This window comes from Bos mutus, chromosome 4, assembly GCF_027580195.1.
Source record: "Bos mutus isolate GX-2022 chromosome 4, NWIPB_WYAK_1.1, whole genome shotgun sequence".
Classification (NCBI taxonomy): domain Eukaryota; kingdom Metazoa; phylum Chordata; class Mammalia; order Artiodactyla; family Bovidae; genus Bos; species Bos mutus.
This window is the reverse complement of record NC_091620.1, coordinates 88,210,656-88,228,392: the sequence shown is the minus strand read 5'-3', so window position 1 is coordinate 88,228,392 and position 17,737 is coordinate 88,210,656. Positions and strand designations below refer to the sequence as shown.

The 17,737-nt window shown below is 35.0% G+C and overlaps 1 protein-coding gene across 1 annotated transcript in view; it reads left to right on the top strand.

Moving 5' to 3' along the window:
* Positions 1 to 17,505, top strand: part of SP4 (Sp4 transcription factor) — an 82,271-nt gene extending 64,766 nt beyond the window's left edge. The window contains exon 6 of the mRNA XM_070369753.1: positions 14,071 to 17,505. Within this exon, the coding sequence (XP_070225854.1) occupies positions 14,071 to 14,318 (248 nt within the window). The 3' untranslated portion in view covers positions 14,319 to 17,505. The remainder of the gene's footprint in view (positions 1 to 14,070) is intronic.
* The last annotated feature ends 232 nt before the right edge of the window (positions 17,506 to 17,737 follow it).

Here is a 17,737-nt window from a genome sequence, read left to right as displayed (position 1 = left end):
ACGCATACTCCTTGAAAGAAAAGTTACGACCAGCCTAGACAGCATATTAAAAAGCAGTGACGTTACTTTGCCAACAAAGGTCCGTCTCGTCAAGGCTATGGTTTTTTCCAGCAGTCATGTGTGATGTTGGACTATAAAGAAAGCTGAGCGCTGAAGATGATGCTTTTGAACTGTGGTGTTGGTGAAGACTCTTGAGAGTCCCTTGGACTGCAAGGAGATCCAAACAGTCTATCTGAAAGGAAATCAGTCCTGAATATTCATTGGAAGGACTGATGTTGAAACTGAAACTCCCAACACTTTGGCCATCTGATGTGCAGAACTGACTCTTGAAAAGACCCTGATGCTGAGAAAGATTGAAGGCCAGAAGAGGAGGGGACAACAGAGGATGAGATGGTTGGATGGCATCACCAACTCTGGACATGAGTTTGAGTAAACTCCAGGAGTTGGTGATAGACAGGGGGGCCTGGCACACTGCAGTCCATGGGGTCCCAAAGAGTCGAACACAAATGAGCAGCTGAACTGAACTGATGATATTTGTTCATGAATATTTGGTTTTTGAGTTATCATCCAATTACATCATTACAAGCACATCTCAGAGATAGTCCCAGTTTGGTTCCAGACGACCTCAGTGAAGAATGAATATCTCAGTAAAGCCAACCACAGTACTTTTTTGGTCTCGCAGTGCATGTGAAAGTTATGTTTACATAATACTATAGTCTATTTAAGCATACAGAAGTGTTACATCTTGGAGAAGGAAGTGGCAACCCACTTCAGTATTCTTGCCTGGGAAATTATGAACAGAGAAGCATGGTGGGCTATAGTCCCTATAGTTGCAAAATGAGTCAGACACAGCTTAGCAACTGACAACAGCAGCATTCTAAAAAAACAATGTACATACCTTAATTTTAAAATGCTTTATTGCTGGAAAAAAAAAAAACATCAACTGTCATTTGAGCCTTCAGTGAGTTGTGACATCAAAGATCCGTGATCACATATCAGCCTAACAAATATAAAGTAATGCAAAAATGTGAAATATTGCAGTTACCAAAATGTTACTCAAAGATATGAAGTGAGCAGATACTGTTGGAAAAATGGTGCTGATAGACTTGCTGGATACAGGTTATCACTAACATTCAATTTTTTTTAAAAAGTTATTTGCAAAGCACAATAAAGCAAAGTGTGATAAAACCAGGTATTCCTGTGTTCATTATCTTCCTCACTTTGTTCTATTTTTGGCCATTGAAAGTTGTTTCAGATTGACTCCTCTATCCTTTTGATATGCCCTCATCCTGAGCTTTCTTTTAATCTTTAGTATTCTGTTAATTTCATAATTATGTATGTAAGCATAGGTTTTCATTTATGGTATAGTTCTGGATGGAATTTTCAACTCTGGGTCCTCCCCCACCACCCTACATCCACCCATTCACCCTTTTTTATTTTTTGCTCATTTTGAACTCTTAATGGATGTACGTTGGACTCCCTATATTTTTTTTTTTTTTTTTTTTTGCACCTTTTCTTTTACTTGTCTTTTTACCTTTTCTTATATTTTCAATGAAATTCCTTAACTTTAGCTTCAGGTATTTTTGTTGAATTGTTTTTTAATTTCCAAGAGTGATTTTTGTTTCTTTTTTTATTGCATCTTGTTCTTACTGTATAAATACAGTAGCTTACCGGAAGTCTCATGTTTCCTCCAGGGTTATATTTTTTTGTCTGTATTTCGCTTTTTCTGAGGTAGGCTTATGTGCATTGTCCAGTGATCCCAGGCTTTTGTTTAAATAGATGGTGATGATGATCATCATGATGATGATGAAGGTGACTGACAAATATGTTTACGTGAAAGATTGTGAAATCATTGTTAACTGGTGGCCTTCTTTTTAGGAAATTGGGTAGGGCCACTGTGTGTTATATTGAAAGGGACCTAATTATCAACATGTAGTATTACAGTGTGGGACCATATTTCTTTAAATAGAAATTCTCAAATATTTTGCCCCAATTTTTTAACAGTAGGGCTAATATTCCATGTATAGGCTTCAGTTTACTGTTTTATACTCCATATCTCCCTCTCATTATTTTAGTTCCATACTTCTACAGAGCTCTACAAAAGACGAATTGGCTCTTTTCTAGAATATATCCTCTTCCTTGATAATCTCTATTCTTATTTGCAGAAATGTGATCCAGTTAAACTTACATAACAATGCATAATAGAAGCGAGTTTCACAGGACTTGTTTTCTTTTTGTTCTACCAGCTTTGGCCCTGTGGGCCCTGAATAGCAGGTATAAACATCAAACACTGTAGGAGAAACCATGTATATCTGGCAAGAGAACTGAGAAAAGGGGCGCTTGACTCCAAGTCCAGCCTGTTTGTGGGTTGCACTGAAGTACTCTTGCCTGGAAAATCCCATGGACGGAGGCGCCTGCTAGGCTACAGTCCATGGGGCCGCTAAAAGTTGGACACGACTGAGCGACTTCACTTTCACTTTTCACTTTCATGCATTGGAGGAGGAAATGGCAACCCACTCCAGTGTTCTTGCCTGGAGAATCCCAGGGACGGGGGAGCCTGGTGGGCTGCCGTCTCTGGGGTCGCACAGAGCTGGACACGACTGATGGGACTTAGCAGCAGCAGCAGCATTGTCTGCATAAGCAGCTAAAATATTGAGAAAATACCTTTATCTTTTGTTAGAGGAATCAGGAAATATTGGGCCCTTGTTTTTCAGTGAATATGAGGGGAATTACTTTTTCTTTTCTTTGTCATTTCACTCTGAAGGTAATGCCAACCATGATTATGTGCAGGACAATGAAGGAACACCCCCCTCCTCCCCGGATACTGGCTTTCTGGCCACAGAAACCAGAAAAAAAGGACACTTGGGGGTTGGAGAGTATGAGGATAAGTTTGTAGAGATCTGTAAAAGGTGATCCCCTATTTTCTGTACGGAATAAAGTAAGTTCTGGACTCAACTCTGTACTGCACATGCACAGAACAATCCCCAAGAACCATAGCAGAGGCCTCAAAGCCTGAAATAAACCACCACCTAATTTCTGACATGTGCTAGGCATACTCAGAGAGCATAATAAAATCTTTAAATTAATATTGAAATTACTGATCAAAGAAGGCAAGCTGTCACTTTTAGTATGAATCTAAAGGGGTTGTTTTGCTAAAATAGAACTGTTCTCTAGAGGATTCGTAATAGAACCCAGAATCACCATAACATAATATAAAAAATGTCCAGGATGCAATCCAAAATTACTCAGCATACTATGTATCCACCATGTCAAGATGATCCACATGTTAGAATTATTAGATGAAGACTTGCTAAGAATTGTCAAAGGATCTAGACACTTCACTAAAGAGAATATACATGTGACAGATAAGCACATGAAAAGATGTTCAGCATCATCTTTTATTTGGGGGAATGCAAATTAATCCTGCCACAAGATACCTGTCACCTATTAGAATGGCTAAAATAAAAAATAAGAACATCAAAATCCTGACAATTAGAAGTACTGACAAAATTGCAGAGCTGGAACTTCATTGCTGGTGGGAATACAAAATGACACAGCACTTTTGAAAAACATTTTGGAATTTTCTTACAAAAGTTAAACATACACTAAACCATATCCACTCCCAAGTATTCATCCTAGCTTTGAATATACATGACATTTATTTATAATCACCTAAACTGTATACAATCCTAATATCCTTCAGCTGGTAAATGAATGAAATGTTGTGGTATATCCATATGTTGGAGTACTACTCCACAGAGTAGAGGAATGAATTATTAATACACAAAACCACATGGATGAAATTTAGATGCATTATGCTGAGTGAAAGCATCCAGCTTCAAAAAGGCTACCAATTGAATGATTCCATTTACATGATGTAATAGAAAAATCAAAACTGTACAAATGGAGAACAGATCAGTATTTCCTAATGTGTGATGGAGGAGAGTTTGTGAAAAAGCATCAAGAAGAAATTTTTTTAAGTGAAAGCAGTTCTTCTATATTGGAATTTTGGTGATAGCTACGTGACTTAATGTGTTTATCAAAACTCATAGAACTATGTAGAACTGTATGCAAATTGAAACATTTTCAAAAACATGAGACAATACTTAATCTTTGAGAAATTACAGTCTAAAAATTGAGGGAGATTTTCTAGTTAATTTTTATTTTAACAGTCCCAAGGAATTTCTTGCTCAGCTTCACACATATGCCTCATGCAATGTGTCTAGAGCCAAAGGGACTCCTGAAAACAATTTTGTGCAATTCTACCATTTTATAAAGAAAGACTAAACGTAAGTCTTAAGAGGTTAATTGACTTCTTTATCAAGGCTTGAAACTTAGTTCCTTGAAGCAAGTTGAGTTATGTAGTGATGAGTTAGAATGAGCCATGGAAGCAATAAATTCAGACAGGCAGTAACAGTCAGTAGTAGTTAACGTATCTGATCTCCTTCAGTGTGCTGGGTTTCTGAATGCTTTTTAAAATACAGTTTCTCATTTCATCCTTTGAACAGTGATATAAAATAGATATTTCTGCTCTTCCCAGTTAAAAATGAAAAAACAAAATTGGAGAGAGAAGTTGCCAGGAATTACATGATTGGTCGGTGGAGCAGAGTCAGGATTTTTATCTTGAACTAGAAGCTAACTTATACAAGAAGATATGATGTCAGGATATACAAGCAGTTCAGTATTTGGGAACCATGATGTTTGTGACAATAGATTTTTAAAAAGTAGGCAGAGATCAATAGGATGTTACATATATTTGATTTTTTTTTTCCTGCAACTATAGGAAATGAGGAAGCATTGGAAGTTTTTAGCTAATAATCAGATGGTCACTTTTTCATTTTCAACCATTTGATATTTGTATGGAGGACAGATTTCTAGGGAATAATTTTGAGACCAGTTAGCAAAGACAGTAGGAACTTTTGGTAAGATCCTAATAAAACAGAATTTGTAAGGTGTACTTGGGACCAGTTTAAGAGATGTCTGTGTAATAAAATTAACAGTATTTGGTGACTGATTAAATGTGAGAAAAGAGATGAAAGGTATCAATGATGACTACTGCAGTTGAAATGGAGAATTTAGGAAAAGGATTGGTATAGTGTGGAACGTCTGTCTCCCTTCCCTTCTGTTGATTTTGCTTCTTGTGGTTTGGAGCTCTTTTGGTAGGTACTTACATGTTTCTAAGTGTTACAGCTTCTTGGTGGAGTGATACTTTTATTATTATAAAGTACCCTTCCTTATCTCTAGTAGTAATTTTTATCTTACCAGTCTAGTATTAGTATAGCTATTCTAACTCTCTGTTTGCACAGTATATCTGTTTTCCATCCTCTTAGCCTCAAGTCTTTGAATTTAAAGATAGCTCCTCTTAGATTTTTTAAAATCCATTTTTTAAAATCCATCCTGTCAATTTTCTGCCTTTTGGAGACTTCAATTCATATTTAATGCAATTATTGATAAAGACTTCTGCCATTTTAATATTTGTTTTCTATTTGTCTTCATGTCTTCTTTTTTGTTCCTGAGTTTCTCCATTGTTGACATTTTGTGTTAAACACTGCTCATGTGTTATTTTAATTACTTTGTAATTTTTTTGATATATGTAAGTATAGGTATATATACTATATATATTAGTGTGTATATATTAATATATATGTGTAGTTTTCTTAGTGGCTCCTGCTTTGGATATTATAGTTCACATCTTTTAACAGTCTAATTTGGATTAATACCAACTTTATTTCAGTAACATGCAAAAACTTTCTCCTACATAGTTCTGCCTCCACTTATGCTGTTATTTTCACTAATTACATCTTTGTATATGGTGTACCCCTCAACACAGATTTATAAGTATTATGCAGTCTTGTTTGAAACTAGATGGGGGGAAATGAGTAGACAATGCATTTATACTGTCTTTTGTATTTGTCTGTATAGTTACTTCACCTGGCATTCTTTATTTTTTCATATGTATTCTAGTTATCATTTAGTATCTTTTCATTACAGCCTGAAGGACCCCCCCCCCACCCGCCTTTAACAGTTCTTACAGGTGTGACAGATTCCTTCAGTTTTTTATCAGTCTGGAAGCATCTTAGTTTCTCCCTAGTTTTGAAAGATATTTTTGCTGTATATAGAATTCTTGGTTTATAGGTTTTTTCTTTCACCTCATTGAATATATCATCCCATTGCTTTCAGACCTCCATGATCTCTGATGAAAAACAAATCAGCTGATTTTCTTTATAATGATCCTTTGTAGATCATACGGAGAAGGCAATGGCAAGCCACTCCAGTACTCTTGCCTAGAAAATCCCATGGATGGAGGAGCCTGGTAGGCTGCAGGCCATGGGGTCCAACAGAGTTGGACACGACTGAAGTGACTTAGCAGCAGCAGCAGTAGATCATAAGTCACTTCTCTCTTGCTGTTTTCTAGATTCTTTTTTTTTAACTTCAAACAGTTTGATTATTATATGTCTCAGTGTGAATTTCTTTTCATTTAACTTACTTAAAGTTAGTTGCGGTTCTTCCATGTGTATATTAATGTTTTTCATCAAAATTGGGGAATTTTCAGACCATTTAATCTCTCCGTCTTTTCTGAGAGGCTTTGTGTGCATGTTGGGGCACCCTCAGCTCTCAGCCAGACAATGCTCGTTCTCTTTTCTCTTGGGGAGCCTCAAAGGATAGGTAGGCCTTACAAGTGAGAGTTTGGTTCATCTCAACCCTTCTCCTGAGTATGTTCACAGCCCTAAGCATGTATGTGGCTTCTACATTCCAAGGAGTATGTCAGAACTTTATAGAGCCCCTATGGCTATCTCATACCTCTGAGCTTTTTAAGTTTTTTGTTTATCTGTTTATTATTTGGCCCAAGTATTAGTCATTGTTTCAGGTATCCATGAAGTTAAAATACTTGTCTTTAATTGTTTTAGATAAACACATGCTCTTCTCTATTCCTGGAGGAAGACTTTTTGCATTGGAGCACTTCCAAGGAATGTTCACTGCAATATTGTTTTAAGTCCTCCAAAGAAGCAATGATGATTCTTGGGGAAAGAAGTTTTGAAAGGGCTTTCACTCTGTTCTGCTCCCTCTGGTGGCTACCAGGCTGCTGGGAAATGTAAATGGAACTAGCAAGTTAAAACACCACAAAACTTGCTGTTTTTATCAAGATTTAGCCATTTTCCTTATAAAACACTCCCTGAGTTACAGGAACCCTTGATTAATTTACAGTCTAAATGAGTTGATTTGATTGTTTATTTTTCCCCCAGTTTTCTGAGTCTTTTCACAGAGGAGTTAAGTTTTGGTCACTGTCTTTACTAATATTGTCTCTTTCATATTTTGGGGAGGAATTCCCCTTTTATTTCTGAGATATAAGGATAGGAAAGTTAATGAGTTTTTTTTGTGACATCTTGAATGATGCTTTCTATGGCACATCTGGGAGATCAAATTCCTATTTTAGGACTCTGTTTCCTGATGTAGCCATCAATTTATAGATGATAGTTAAAACCATTAGAGTAGATAAGATTGCCTTTTTAAAAAGTATTAATAAGAAAATGACCAAAAGGGCTTCTCTGTTTGAGCTGATAATTGCTGAAGGAGGAAATGAAAAAATTCTCATGATGTAGATTGATGTCTACGAATTTTATGGTCTCAAATCTCAACCAGTCTCTCAGAACAGCCAATCAATCTTACTTTTTTTCAGCTTTCACATTGCCTTAGTAATTATCTAAACCTTCTCGAGTCTTTTTTTTTTTTTAGCACATTATTTAACAGTTTTATTTTAAAAATAAAGTCATTACATTCAGCATCAATAATAATGATAACAGCCATGTGACACATAGTTTTCTTAATATTTTCATTCTCATACTTTAGCACCCTCAAGTCTTCTTATTTCTTGTTACTCCCACTTAACTTTCCTTTATCTGTCTTCTACTTTGAGAAAACTTAAGCCACATAACTTCTCTCAAATTATCATTTCTCCCTCTTTTAATTTACTTTTATCCCCAGGTAATGATAGGGGAGAATTAAGTGTACTCATGAAGAGGTGTCCAGGAGGGACTGATAAGACCATCCCAATAGGCATTGGAGGGATCCAGGGACTACAGGTTTCTAAGTTTGAGTAATTAGGTTTTTAAGAACAAATCAAAATATAATTTCTATAAAGTGAGTTATATATAAAAGTCTGGCAAGAAATTGTATAGATGCTGCAAATGGATGTTTGATTGAAGTTATCCGTTGAGCAAAGGGTGTGTTTTTTGCTTGCCTATAACAAATGCCATACATTTAAAAATGTCCCTGTAGTGGGTTGAATTGTGTCTCCCAGAAAGAGAGACAGTTCCTACTCCATAGAATTTGTGAATGTGACCTTATTGGGAGATAGTTCTTTGCAGATGAGATGCGTTAAGAGGAATTTGTAACTATGCCTGGTGCCTAGCATTTATGATCTAGTGGACGTTAAATCCAATGACGGCAGATGTATAGAACAGTCTTTTGGACTCTGTGGGAGAGGGAGAGGGTGGAATGATTTGGGAGAATGGCATGGAAACATGTGTAATATCATATATGAAACGAATCACCAGTCCAGGTTCAATACGTGATACTGGATGCTTGGGGCTGGTGCGCTGAGATGACCCAGAGGGATGGTATGGGGAGGAAGGTGGGAGAGGGGTTCAGCATGAGGAACACGTGTATACCCATGGTGGATTCATGTTGATGTATGGCAAAACCAGTACAATATTGGAAAGTAAAAAATAAATAAGTCCAGTGACAGATATCCGTATAATAAAGAGATGATACACAGAGGGCAAGGCCATGTGAAGGCAGAGGGAAACATTGGAGAGCTGCACCTACAAGCCAACCAATGCCAAGGATTGCCAGAAGTCACCCGCAGCTAGGAAGAGGCAAGGAAGGATTCTTCTCTAGAGCCTTTGATGGGAGAATTGTGCTGCTGACATCTTGATTTTTGGCATCTAGTTCCATAACTGTGAGAGAGTGAATATCTGTTGTCTTTAAGCCACACAGTTTGTGGATTTTTGTTTTTGTTTTGTTTTCTATAGTAGCCCTTGGAAACTAATAAAATCTCTTAGGTCACTCTGGAAATTATTTTAATTGGTAAATATGCAGATATGTTATCAAATGGCAGGCTTTGAAAAATATTCATAAAATGTGTTTTTTACATTGTATTAGCTTAGGTTTAAGGGTAACATGAAAATGAAATTATAGGTAGGACTCTGACAGCTAGATAATTGGCTCTTGATGGATTGATTACCTCAAATAAATAAAAATTTAAAGATGTTTTATTCCATTCATCCCTTCAAATCTATGATTCCATTTGAAAATCTCAGCTAATTTTTTTCTGAGAGAAACGCTGTTATATCATGTTAGGAAATAATCTGCATAATTTCTAAGTTTGCATCTTCTACTTATATCCTTTTTATATGTGTAAATATATATAGTACATATAAATACTACTATATTTGAATAATCGTGTCATACAGCGTGGCATTTTATTAATAATCTAGATAAAATATGCAGTTTTTTTATATTCAGTTTATTAAACCAAAGTTGTTTTGGTTACATCCTTTAGATTTTCTTAGAGAAAAAAAATTGAAATTTCTTCTTGACATGTTTTTGAAACTTGAAGATATTTTTCAGATCTTGATCCATATTATAGATCACCTGTAATTTACTTTTTGAATTATGCTTTACCTTTTTCAAGATGATATCTTTATTAGTTTGCTACTGCTCCCAAGACAAGTTATCACAAATTTAGCAGCTTAAAACACACTTTTTTATATAGCTATTTAAGTCCGAAGTCTTAGTAGGCTCAGCCTGAGTCCTCTGCTTAACATCTCACAAGTTGAAATCAGGGTGTTGACTGGGTCATGTTCCCACCTGAAGTCTCTGGGGAAGCATCTGCTTCCAGATATATTCACACTGACAATCAAATTCAGTGTTCGCTGTTGTAGGATGTTGGTCCTTGTTTCCTTCCTGTCTGTCAATGGGGGCTAATGTTTGCTCCTGGAGGTGACCCACATTCCTTCTCATACCTTCCATGTGGAAACCACCCCCACTCCCAACCAGCAGCAACAGGTCAAGTTCTTCTCACACTTCTAATTTTTCCTGCTGGATTTTTCTGACTCCAGCTGAAGAAAGCTGTCTGCTTTTAAGAACTCATGTGATTAGATTGGGCCCACCCAGATAATTAAGAACAGTCTGTCTATATTAACCTTTTTAAACTTAGTCACATCCCTTTTGCCATGTGATAAAATGTATACACAATTCCAGGGATTGGGACACAGGCATCTTTGTAGGGGATTCAAGAGGGAGAGGACATATGTATACCTATGGCTGATTCATGTTGAGGTTTGACAGAAAACAACAAAATTCTGTAAAGCAATTATCCTACAATTAAAAAAATAAAAGTACACACAATTCCAGGGGTAGGGACACAGGCATCTTTTTAGGGAGTTGGGGCATTTTGCCCACTGTAAGTATTAATAACTAATATCAACAGTTTTGATAGCTAGTTGCATTAAGTATAAAAAGTGTTAACCCTACTAAAATAATTATTGAAATAATTCTAAATATAAATACAAAAAAAGATACTGTAGGATATATAGTTAGTATAAGAACTCTCTGCCTCCTTATAATTTATATTTTATAAAGTATAATGATAATGTTTGCCAAAGAGGTAGGAAATTAGGAAATTGTCTTCTTACACCACAGAAGACACACTTCTCCGTGGAAAAAGGTTAATGAACTGAAATGTCATTCCCCTAATGATAGTTTAATTGTACAACATAATTTACTTATTTTGCGATTCTAGCCAACTTTTATTGCTTGAAATTAATTGGATAGCCACACCACTTGGGAGTAGACTAGAAAGTCCACACAAAAGCCATGTCCCCATCATTTCTCATTTATCTTAGAGTTTGGTACTGAGTAGCTGGGGACGTGAATTCCTTTCTCTTTTCGTACCAGTAGTTTCATGTGGTTAACAAAGGACTCTCTCAAGATAATGGATGCTTCTTAAAGTCGGAGACTCTGACTTGTTCATTTTTGTATCACCAATACCGGTCATACTGCAGTTGTTCCAAATATTGTGTTGGAGCAACACAAATATTAGGTAGGTACAAACATATTTGTGGTTTCAGACCATGAATTTTAAATCATTATAACTAGGCTCAAACACATCTTTTTTATACAAAATTGGAACCATTACAGTCAACACATTATTGCCAATGAGAAGTAAGTTTGTTTATTCCTGTAGCATAAAAATCCATGCTTCGGGATTTGACAAAAAGTATTGTGCCTCCTGTTGGTTGTGGAGGCATTATCCCTGCAAAAAGTTGTTGAGATGCTTGAAGAAGTATCAGTTGGTGAGCGTTCAGGTGAAAATGGCAGATAAGGCAAAACTTTGTAGCCCAGTTTGCTCAAGTTCTGAAGCATTGTTTGTGCAACATGCAGTCAGTCAGGCATTGTCTTGGAGAAGAATTGGGCCCATTCTGTTGACCAGTTCTGGCTGCAGGCATTGCAGTGTTCAGTGCATCTGACAGATTTGCTGAGCATATTTCTCAGATGTAATGGTTTTGCCGGGATTCAGAAAGCTGTAGTGGGTCAGACTAACAGCAGACCACAAAACAGTGACCATGGCCTTTTTTTGGTGCAGATTTGGCTTTGGGAGATACTTTCGGAGCATCTCAGTCCAGCTTAGTGGACTAAGACCAAAAAAAAAAATCCATTTTTTGTTGCATGTCACAGTCCTATCAAGAAATGGTTCCTTGTTGTTGTGTAAAATAAGAAAAGTAAAGTGAAAGTTATACAGTCCATGGAATTCTCCAGGGTGGAATACTTGAGTGGGTAGCTGTTCCCTTCTCCAGGGGATCTTCCCAACCCAGGGATGGAACCCAGGTCTCCCCCATTGCAAGCAGATTCTTTACCAGCTGAGCCACCAGGGAAGCCCAACAATACTGGAGTGGGTAACCTACCCTTCTCCAGGGGATCTTCTTCACCCAGGAATCAAACCAGGGTCACCTGCATTGCAGGCACTTCAGAGTGACAATTTTTTTCATTTCCTGTTAGCTCATGAAGCACCCACTTATCGAGCTTTTTCCTTTTTCCTTTCCAGTTTGTTTCAAACGTCAACTTTGAGTCCTTTGGCAACTTCTCATGTAGTTGTAAGAGCTTGATGATTACTCTTAATTGGTCGTTGTCAATTTCCGATGGTGGCCACTGCACCCCTCATCTTCAAGGCTCCCTTCTGCTTTACAAAACTTGGAACCACCAATGCACTATGTGTTCATTAGCAGTTCCTGGGCCAGACACGTTGTTAATGTTATGAGTTGTCTCGGATGCTTTACTACCCATTTAAACTAGAATAAGAAAATCGTTCAAATTTGCTTTTTGTCAAACATCATTTGTCTAGTCTAAAATATAAACTGTAAGTAATAAGACATTAGCAAAAAGAAAACAAAGCGAGAAATGCACATTAAAATGATGCATAATGTCACTACGTTTATTTAAGAATGTATTCTAGTATCAAATGGCAACGTTCAACAGTGCAAAACCACAATTACTTTTGCACCAATCTAATACTGAAAAATAACTGAGTTTGTGAATAAATACCACAGCTAACAAATGTTTATTAAACAGCCAGTGTGTACAAGTTGGTCACCCATTGATTCAGTGTTTAGTGAATAAAGCTCATGCCTTCAAGCCATCACTACGTGATATATCTTTCTGATTATTCTTGGTTATCATTGCTATAAAAGAACAGAGATCTCTACTACAGGTGATTTAATACATAATACCTGAATTAGAAATCAGGTGTCTTGAATTCTGCTCTTTTATCAATTAATTGGATAACTGGGGGATTCCCAAGCAAATTAATTTCTGAGGCTCAACTTACCTATAAAATGAAAATGTAAAATAAGATCCTTTAGATTTCTTCCAGCTTTTAAATTTGTACACTTTGAATTTTTCTTTTGAAATAAAATGGGAAGCCTGAAAGATAAAGGAGTTCAAGATTGATCCTAAACATAAACCCTCATCTAATTGTTTTTTTTGTCCTTGCCTCAGTGTTAACATTCATAAAATGCAAGTCATTTTGCCTTAAAACTTAACTGGCTTTATTTATACCTTAAGGATTTTATCCATTCATTTAATTTTTCTATGAAAAGAGGAAATTTCAGTGAATCACATTCAATTCTTTTTTAAATAAAAGCAAACAGATAAAGAAGAGGGGATATCTGACACTTGAACCTATAGATTTTTCTATTAGTCAATCAAAAGGAGGGCCAGGTAAAAGAAGCCAAATTGAATTTTTTTAATTTTCTTAAGTTCTGTTATCAGGAAAATAGTGCTTCTTTCCTCTAAATAATAATTGTAAGGAGAGAAATAAAGCTAATAGTTTATCCATTATAAATGTGATATGTCAATTAACTAAATTTTTATGTGCCCCTGCCTATTATACATAAAAACAAAATCGTTTTTTTCTAAAATAAAGAAGTAGTTACTTCCAATAGAACTATCTTATAAATTAAAGAGAGAATATTTAAGGATCACTCTGTCTACCAGAAACTAACATTCTAATTCTGCAAGATCTAAAAACTATTAAATTTGAAATGTAGTGTTTACCCCACTCTCATTTTTTACCTTGTAAAGAAACTCAATACACTGTAAAATTATTAACTGATTTTATTTGAAGTAGTTTCAAGGTATTTCCTGCCTCTAGTCATTATGTCCAAAATTTTGACAACAGTTTTTACGGAAGAGTGGATATGAGCTTTGATATTATGCAGAGTTATAACTGGAGGAGACTTTTGAGATCATGTGTCAGGAACCTTCTTATTTTGTAGATAGGGAAGCTGAGGAAACAGTTTTATTTTCAGTTTTTAGCAGAATCAGGACTTTAACACAGTTCTTTTATTCCCAGTCACGTGGTGTTTCTCCTATACTGCACTGTGTGTTTGTTGGCATTTTGAAATAGAAACAAAGTATTTTGCAACTGTTGAAAAAGAAGAGAAATTATTTTAAATGATAATTTCATTTAGATAAAGTGAATTGCTGTTTATTTACTATTTTTCTGTTTAGGTGAAAAGAGATTTGAATGTCCAGAATGTTCTAAAAGATTTATGCGGAGTGATCATCTCTCCAAACATGTCAAAACGCACCAGAATAAAAAAGGTGGTGGGACAGCTCTTGCCATTGTTACCTCCGGAGAACTGGACTCATCTGTTACAGAGGTGCTTGGCTCCCCAAGAATTGTCACAGTTGCAGCCATTTCTCAAGATTCAAACCCAGCAACTCCCAATGTTTCAACCAATATGGAAGAATTCTGAAGTTATTTATAATAGAGACCTCTAGTGCTGCACTTAAGTTTACACACCTTTGAAAATCTGGAAATGGGCTGGTCAAGTGGATTACAGAGTAGGAAATCATGTTTTCATTCTTGGCTTCTTTAAGTATTCCAAGATTTTGGGTCAGCACATGAAGTGTTGAATTTTTAAAAATACAAAAGCAAACTGATATACTGGAAACGGATAGAAAAGTATTTCCTCCATATTATGTACGTTGTAGTTATTTGGAGATATATCACATAATCTTTAAACTGAATCTTCCCCTCTCTTAACATCATGTGTTAACATGTTTAAAAAGACAGACCTCAGTAGTTTGCAGACTGGACCTTAATTGGACTTGTTTTCTTTGAAAGTACTTTGTTATAAATTCAGTCAGTAATATTTATGTGGATTTTTCCCCCATTATCACAGAAAACAGATAGTTAACTGATGATAGAGATAATGCTTTATTTCCTTAGCTTGATTTTTGGAAAATCAATTGAAAATAGTTTTGGCCGTCTTTTCTAAATATTAGAAATTCTTCAACAGTTAAATTAGGTAAGTTCCAAAAACAGAATCTGAGAGGCATCTCAGATCTTTATTACCACTACATTGTAGTAGTGGGTATGCAGACAATCAGTGAGATCCAATTACTTTCTCCATTTGGAGACGCAGAAGGAACTTAGAGCTAAACCTTAGGTTAAATTTTAGATTGAAACCGTAGGAAAATACTGGGGGGAAAATGGTTAAAACAAAACTCACAATAGCTTCAGAAAAATAAAATGAGGCAACTTAACAGGTATGGTTTTGAAGTTAGGATTGATTATATTCCTAACACTAGGTTGAACCACAAAGTTCATTTTAAATGTTTATATTGGAAATATTTGCATAGAGTTTAAATCACCCTGTAGTTTCATAGTCTGTAAATATGAGTTATGTTGACAATGTGCAAAATTCTTTATGCTTTGACTTGGTAGCCAAAGAAAGAATTATCACACTTTTTTTAAGGCCAGCAGAAAATTATCTTTTAACTACATTATAATTTCTGTTTTCCTCTTTGCTAAAAATTAGCCAATCCCATTTTATTTCTAGCACTGTTTTAGAGGCTGATTAAGGATTTATAACACAGTAATGTCTTTGTGTTATACCAGAAACTGAATTTTCCTTAAGAAGACATCCTAACAAATGTATAACAGATGTGATGCTATGAAACAAAAAGTATTTTTTAAAAATATCAGTCAGTTATAAGTGATTAAAGAAATAAATGTATTTCATTATTTGTACAAGCATCTTAATAGGAAAGATGGCCAAAAGTTTCCTATAAAAAAATCTGAAGTATGCCAGTAGCTTAAATATTAGTAAGATATTTCATATTTAAAAATATATTTACAGTGAATTATAATGCAGTTGGAATTCACCATTTGAAAACTGAAGTTTTTAACTACTTGGTTAATTAACACCATTAGTTTGGGGACTGTTTGAGTATAGGTGTATGTTATTTTCTTGTACATTCTCTATTATTTCAGGAAAAGTACTACTCATGCGAATTCTCTTCTGAAATTGTGATGTTTCTTGTATTTTTGATGAAGGAGAAATACTGTAATGATCACTGTTTACACTATGTACACTTTAGGCCAGCCCTTTGTAGCGTTATATAAAACTGAAGGTCTTTTGTGCTTTCAGTTTGTATAAAAAAGCTTTGAGATTAAAGGAAAAAAAATTTTTACACTGTGGTTATAAATTTCAAGTTTCTTAAAGCTTTTGTAGACTTGTAACAAAGTCTTTAAATTTTAGTTGGATTTTGTAAATTGTTTTGTATATTTTATTTAATGTACTCTTAACAACTGATGTATCTGGCTTTAAAACATCAGAATCAGTTTGTTGTTTTGTTTGGTACAGAGAAGCATTTGGTAGTGTTAATTTTAATTTTATTATATAGGAGCTGAAACATCAAATATATATTTTATCTATCATTATGCTACACAATCAGTGCTATAAATTTTTTTATGCAAAGAAACTTTCCTAATGTTTGAATCATGTTTCCTCAGAGTGACACTTTTTGTTGTTGTTAATACTGAGTGTGAGCTCTCTGCACCATTATTCTATGAACCATTTTTAATGCATACCTATGTATGCGCCTCAGAAATGGAAGTTATTTTTTAATCAACAATGAGGCCTATTATAAATTTAACAAACTGAATCTGGATAGCTTTATAGCATATAAAGTATATTAATTTGTGTTAGCAGGTGCACATTTCACCACTGAAATTAGAAATATTTTGACAGTCTGTTCTGCAAACCATTCTGAATCCACTCTTCTGTCTTATAAGAATCGTAAATTTCAATGTCCTTTATTTGACTCAGTGGGATATAGCTGTTATAAGTAATAGGGCACAGATGTGCAGTAGAGTCTTGTTTAATGACATTTCACTGTTCATTCCCTTTGCCACTGTTATAAAACTTTTCTTTATTGTAATTATCAGTGCAAAGCTATGTATTTATCATGGTAGAACTCCAGTGTTAGAATAGTTTTTTCTTACAGTATACTTTCTTTGGTTAGGTTTGTGTATGTGTTGCTGATTACATTAGAACTTGATGTTAAGTCATTATTTATCACACTCTCATGAGAGCAGTAATAAAAGTGTGTAATCTAGGAGAAAAAGTTAATTTGTCAAACTTAGATAAGCATGATGTTTAGGTCCTATTTTTCAATTTTATAACTGTTTTATTGCAACAATATTTGTATTTAAGTCTTCATTTTAATGCCTTGTGGTGTTTTTTTATGCATGTCACTAAGTTGTCATCCCACATAAATTGATGTGCAGCATAGGGTATTAAATCTACATAATGATTTTAAAACAGAAATAGTTGATGGTAAAATGTAAATGTTTTGCAAAAATTCCTTATAAAAAGTTTTGTAGTAACATTTCACTTGTAAATTTTTTTTTTTTTTTTTTAAAAAAAAAAAGAAAAAAAAAAAAAAAGATGAATCCAGAAAAGAACTTGTTTCCCATATCCTAGAATTTAGACAATTATTCTGCCAGCAAAGCCTCTGGGGCTGTAATTGACATTTTTACAGTGCTGATTTGTATAAAATTTGTTTTTTGTGGATTTGGAAATAAAATCATGTACAAGTTGTTGCCTGCAATAACAATTGCAAGTAACCTATTAAAAATTCCCTTGAGTTTAACATGTTTCTTCATTTAATTATGTATACTATAAAGCAGCAATAAATTGTTTGAACTATCAACCTTCCTATAACGATGAACACTGGAAAGTAATGTTCTCACTAGAAAATGTATTGGCAGCTCTTCATAATTCCTAGTATTAAGATATGGTCACCATTTCTCTGAAGATATCACCAAAGAACACCAATTCAAATTTCATGTTAATTTGTAGCCATTGCTCTAGACATTTATGGA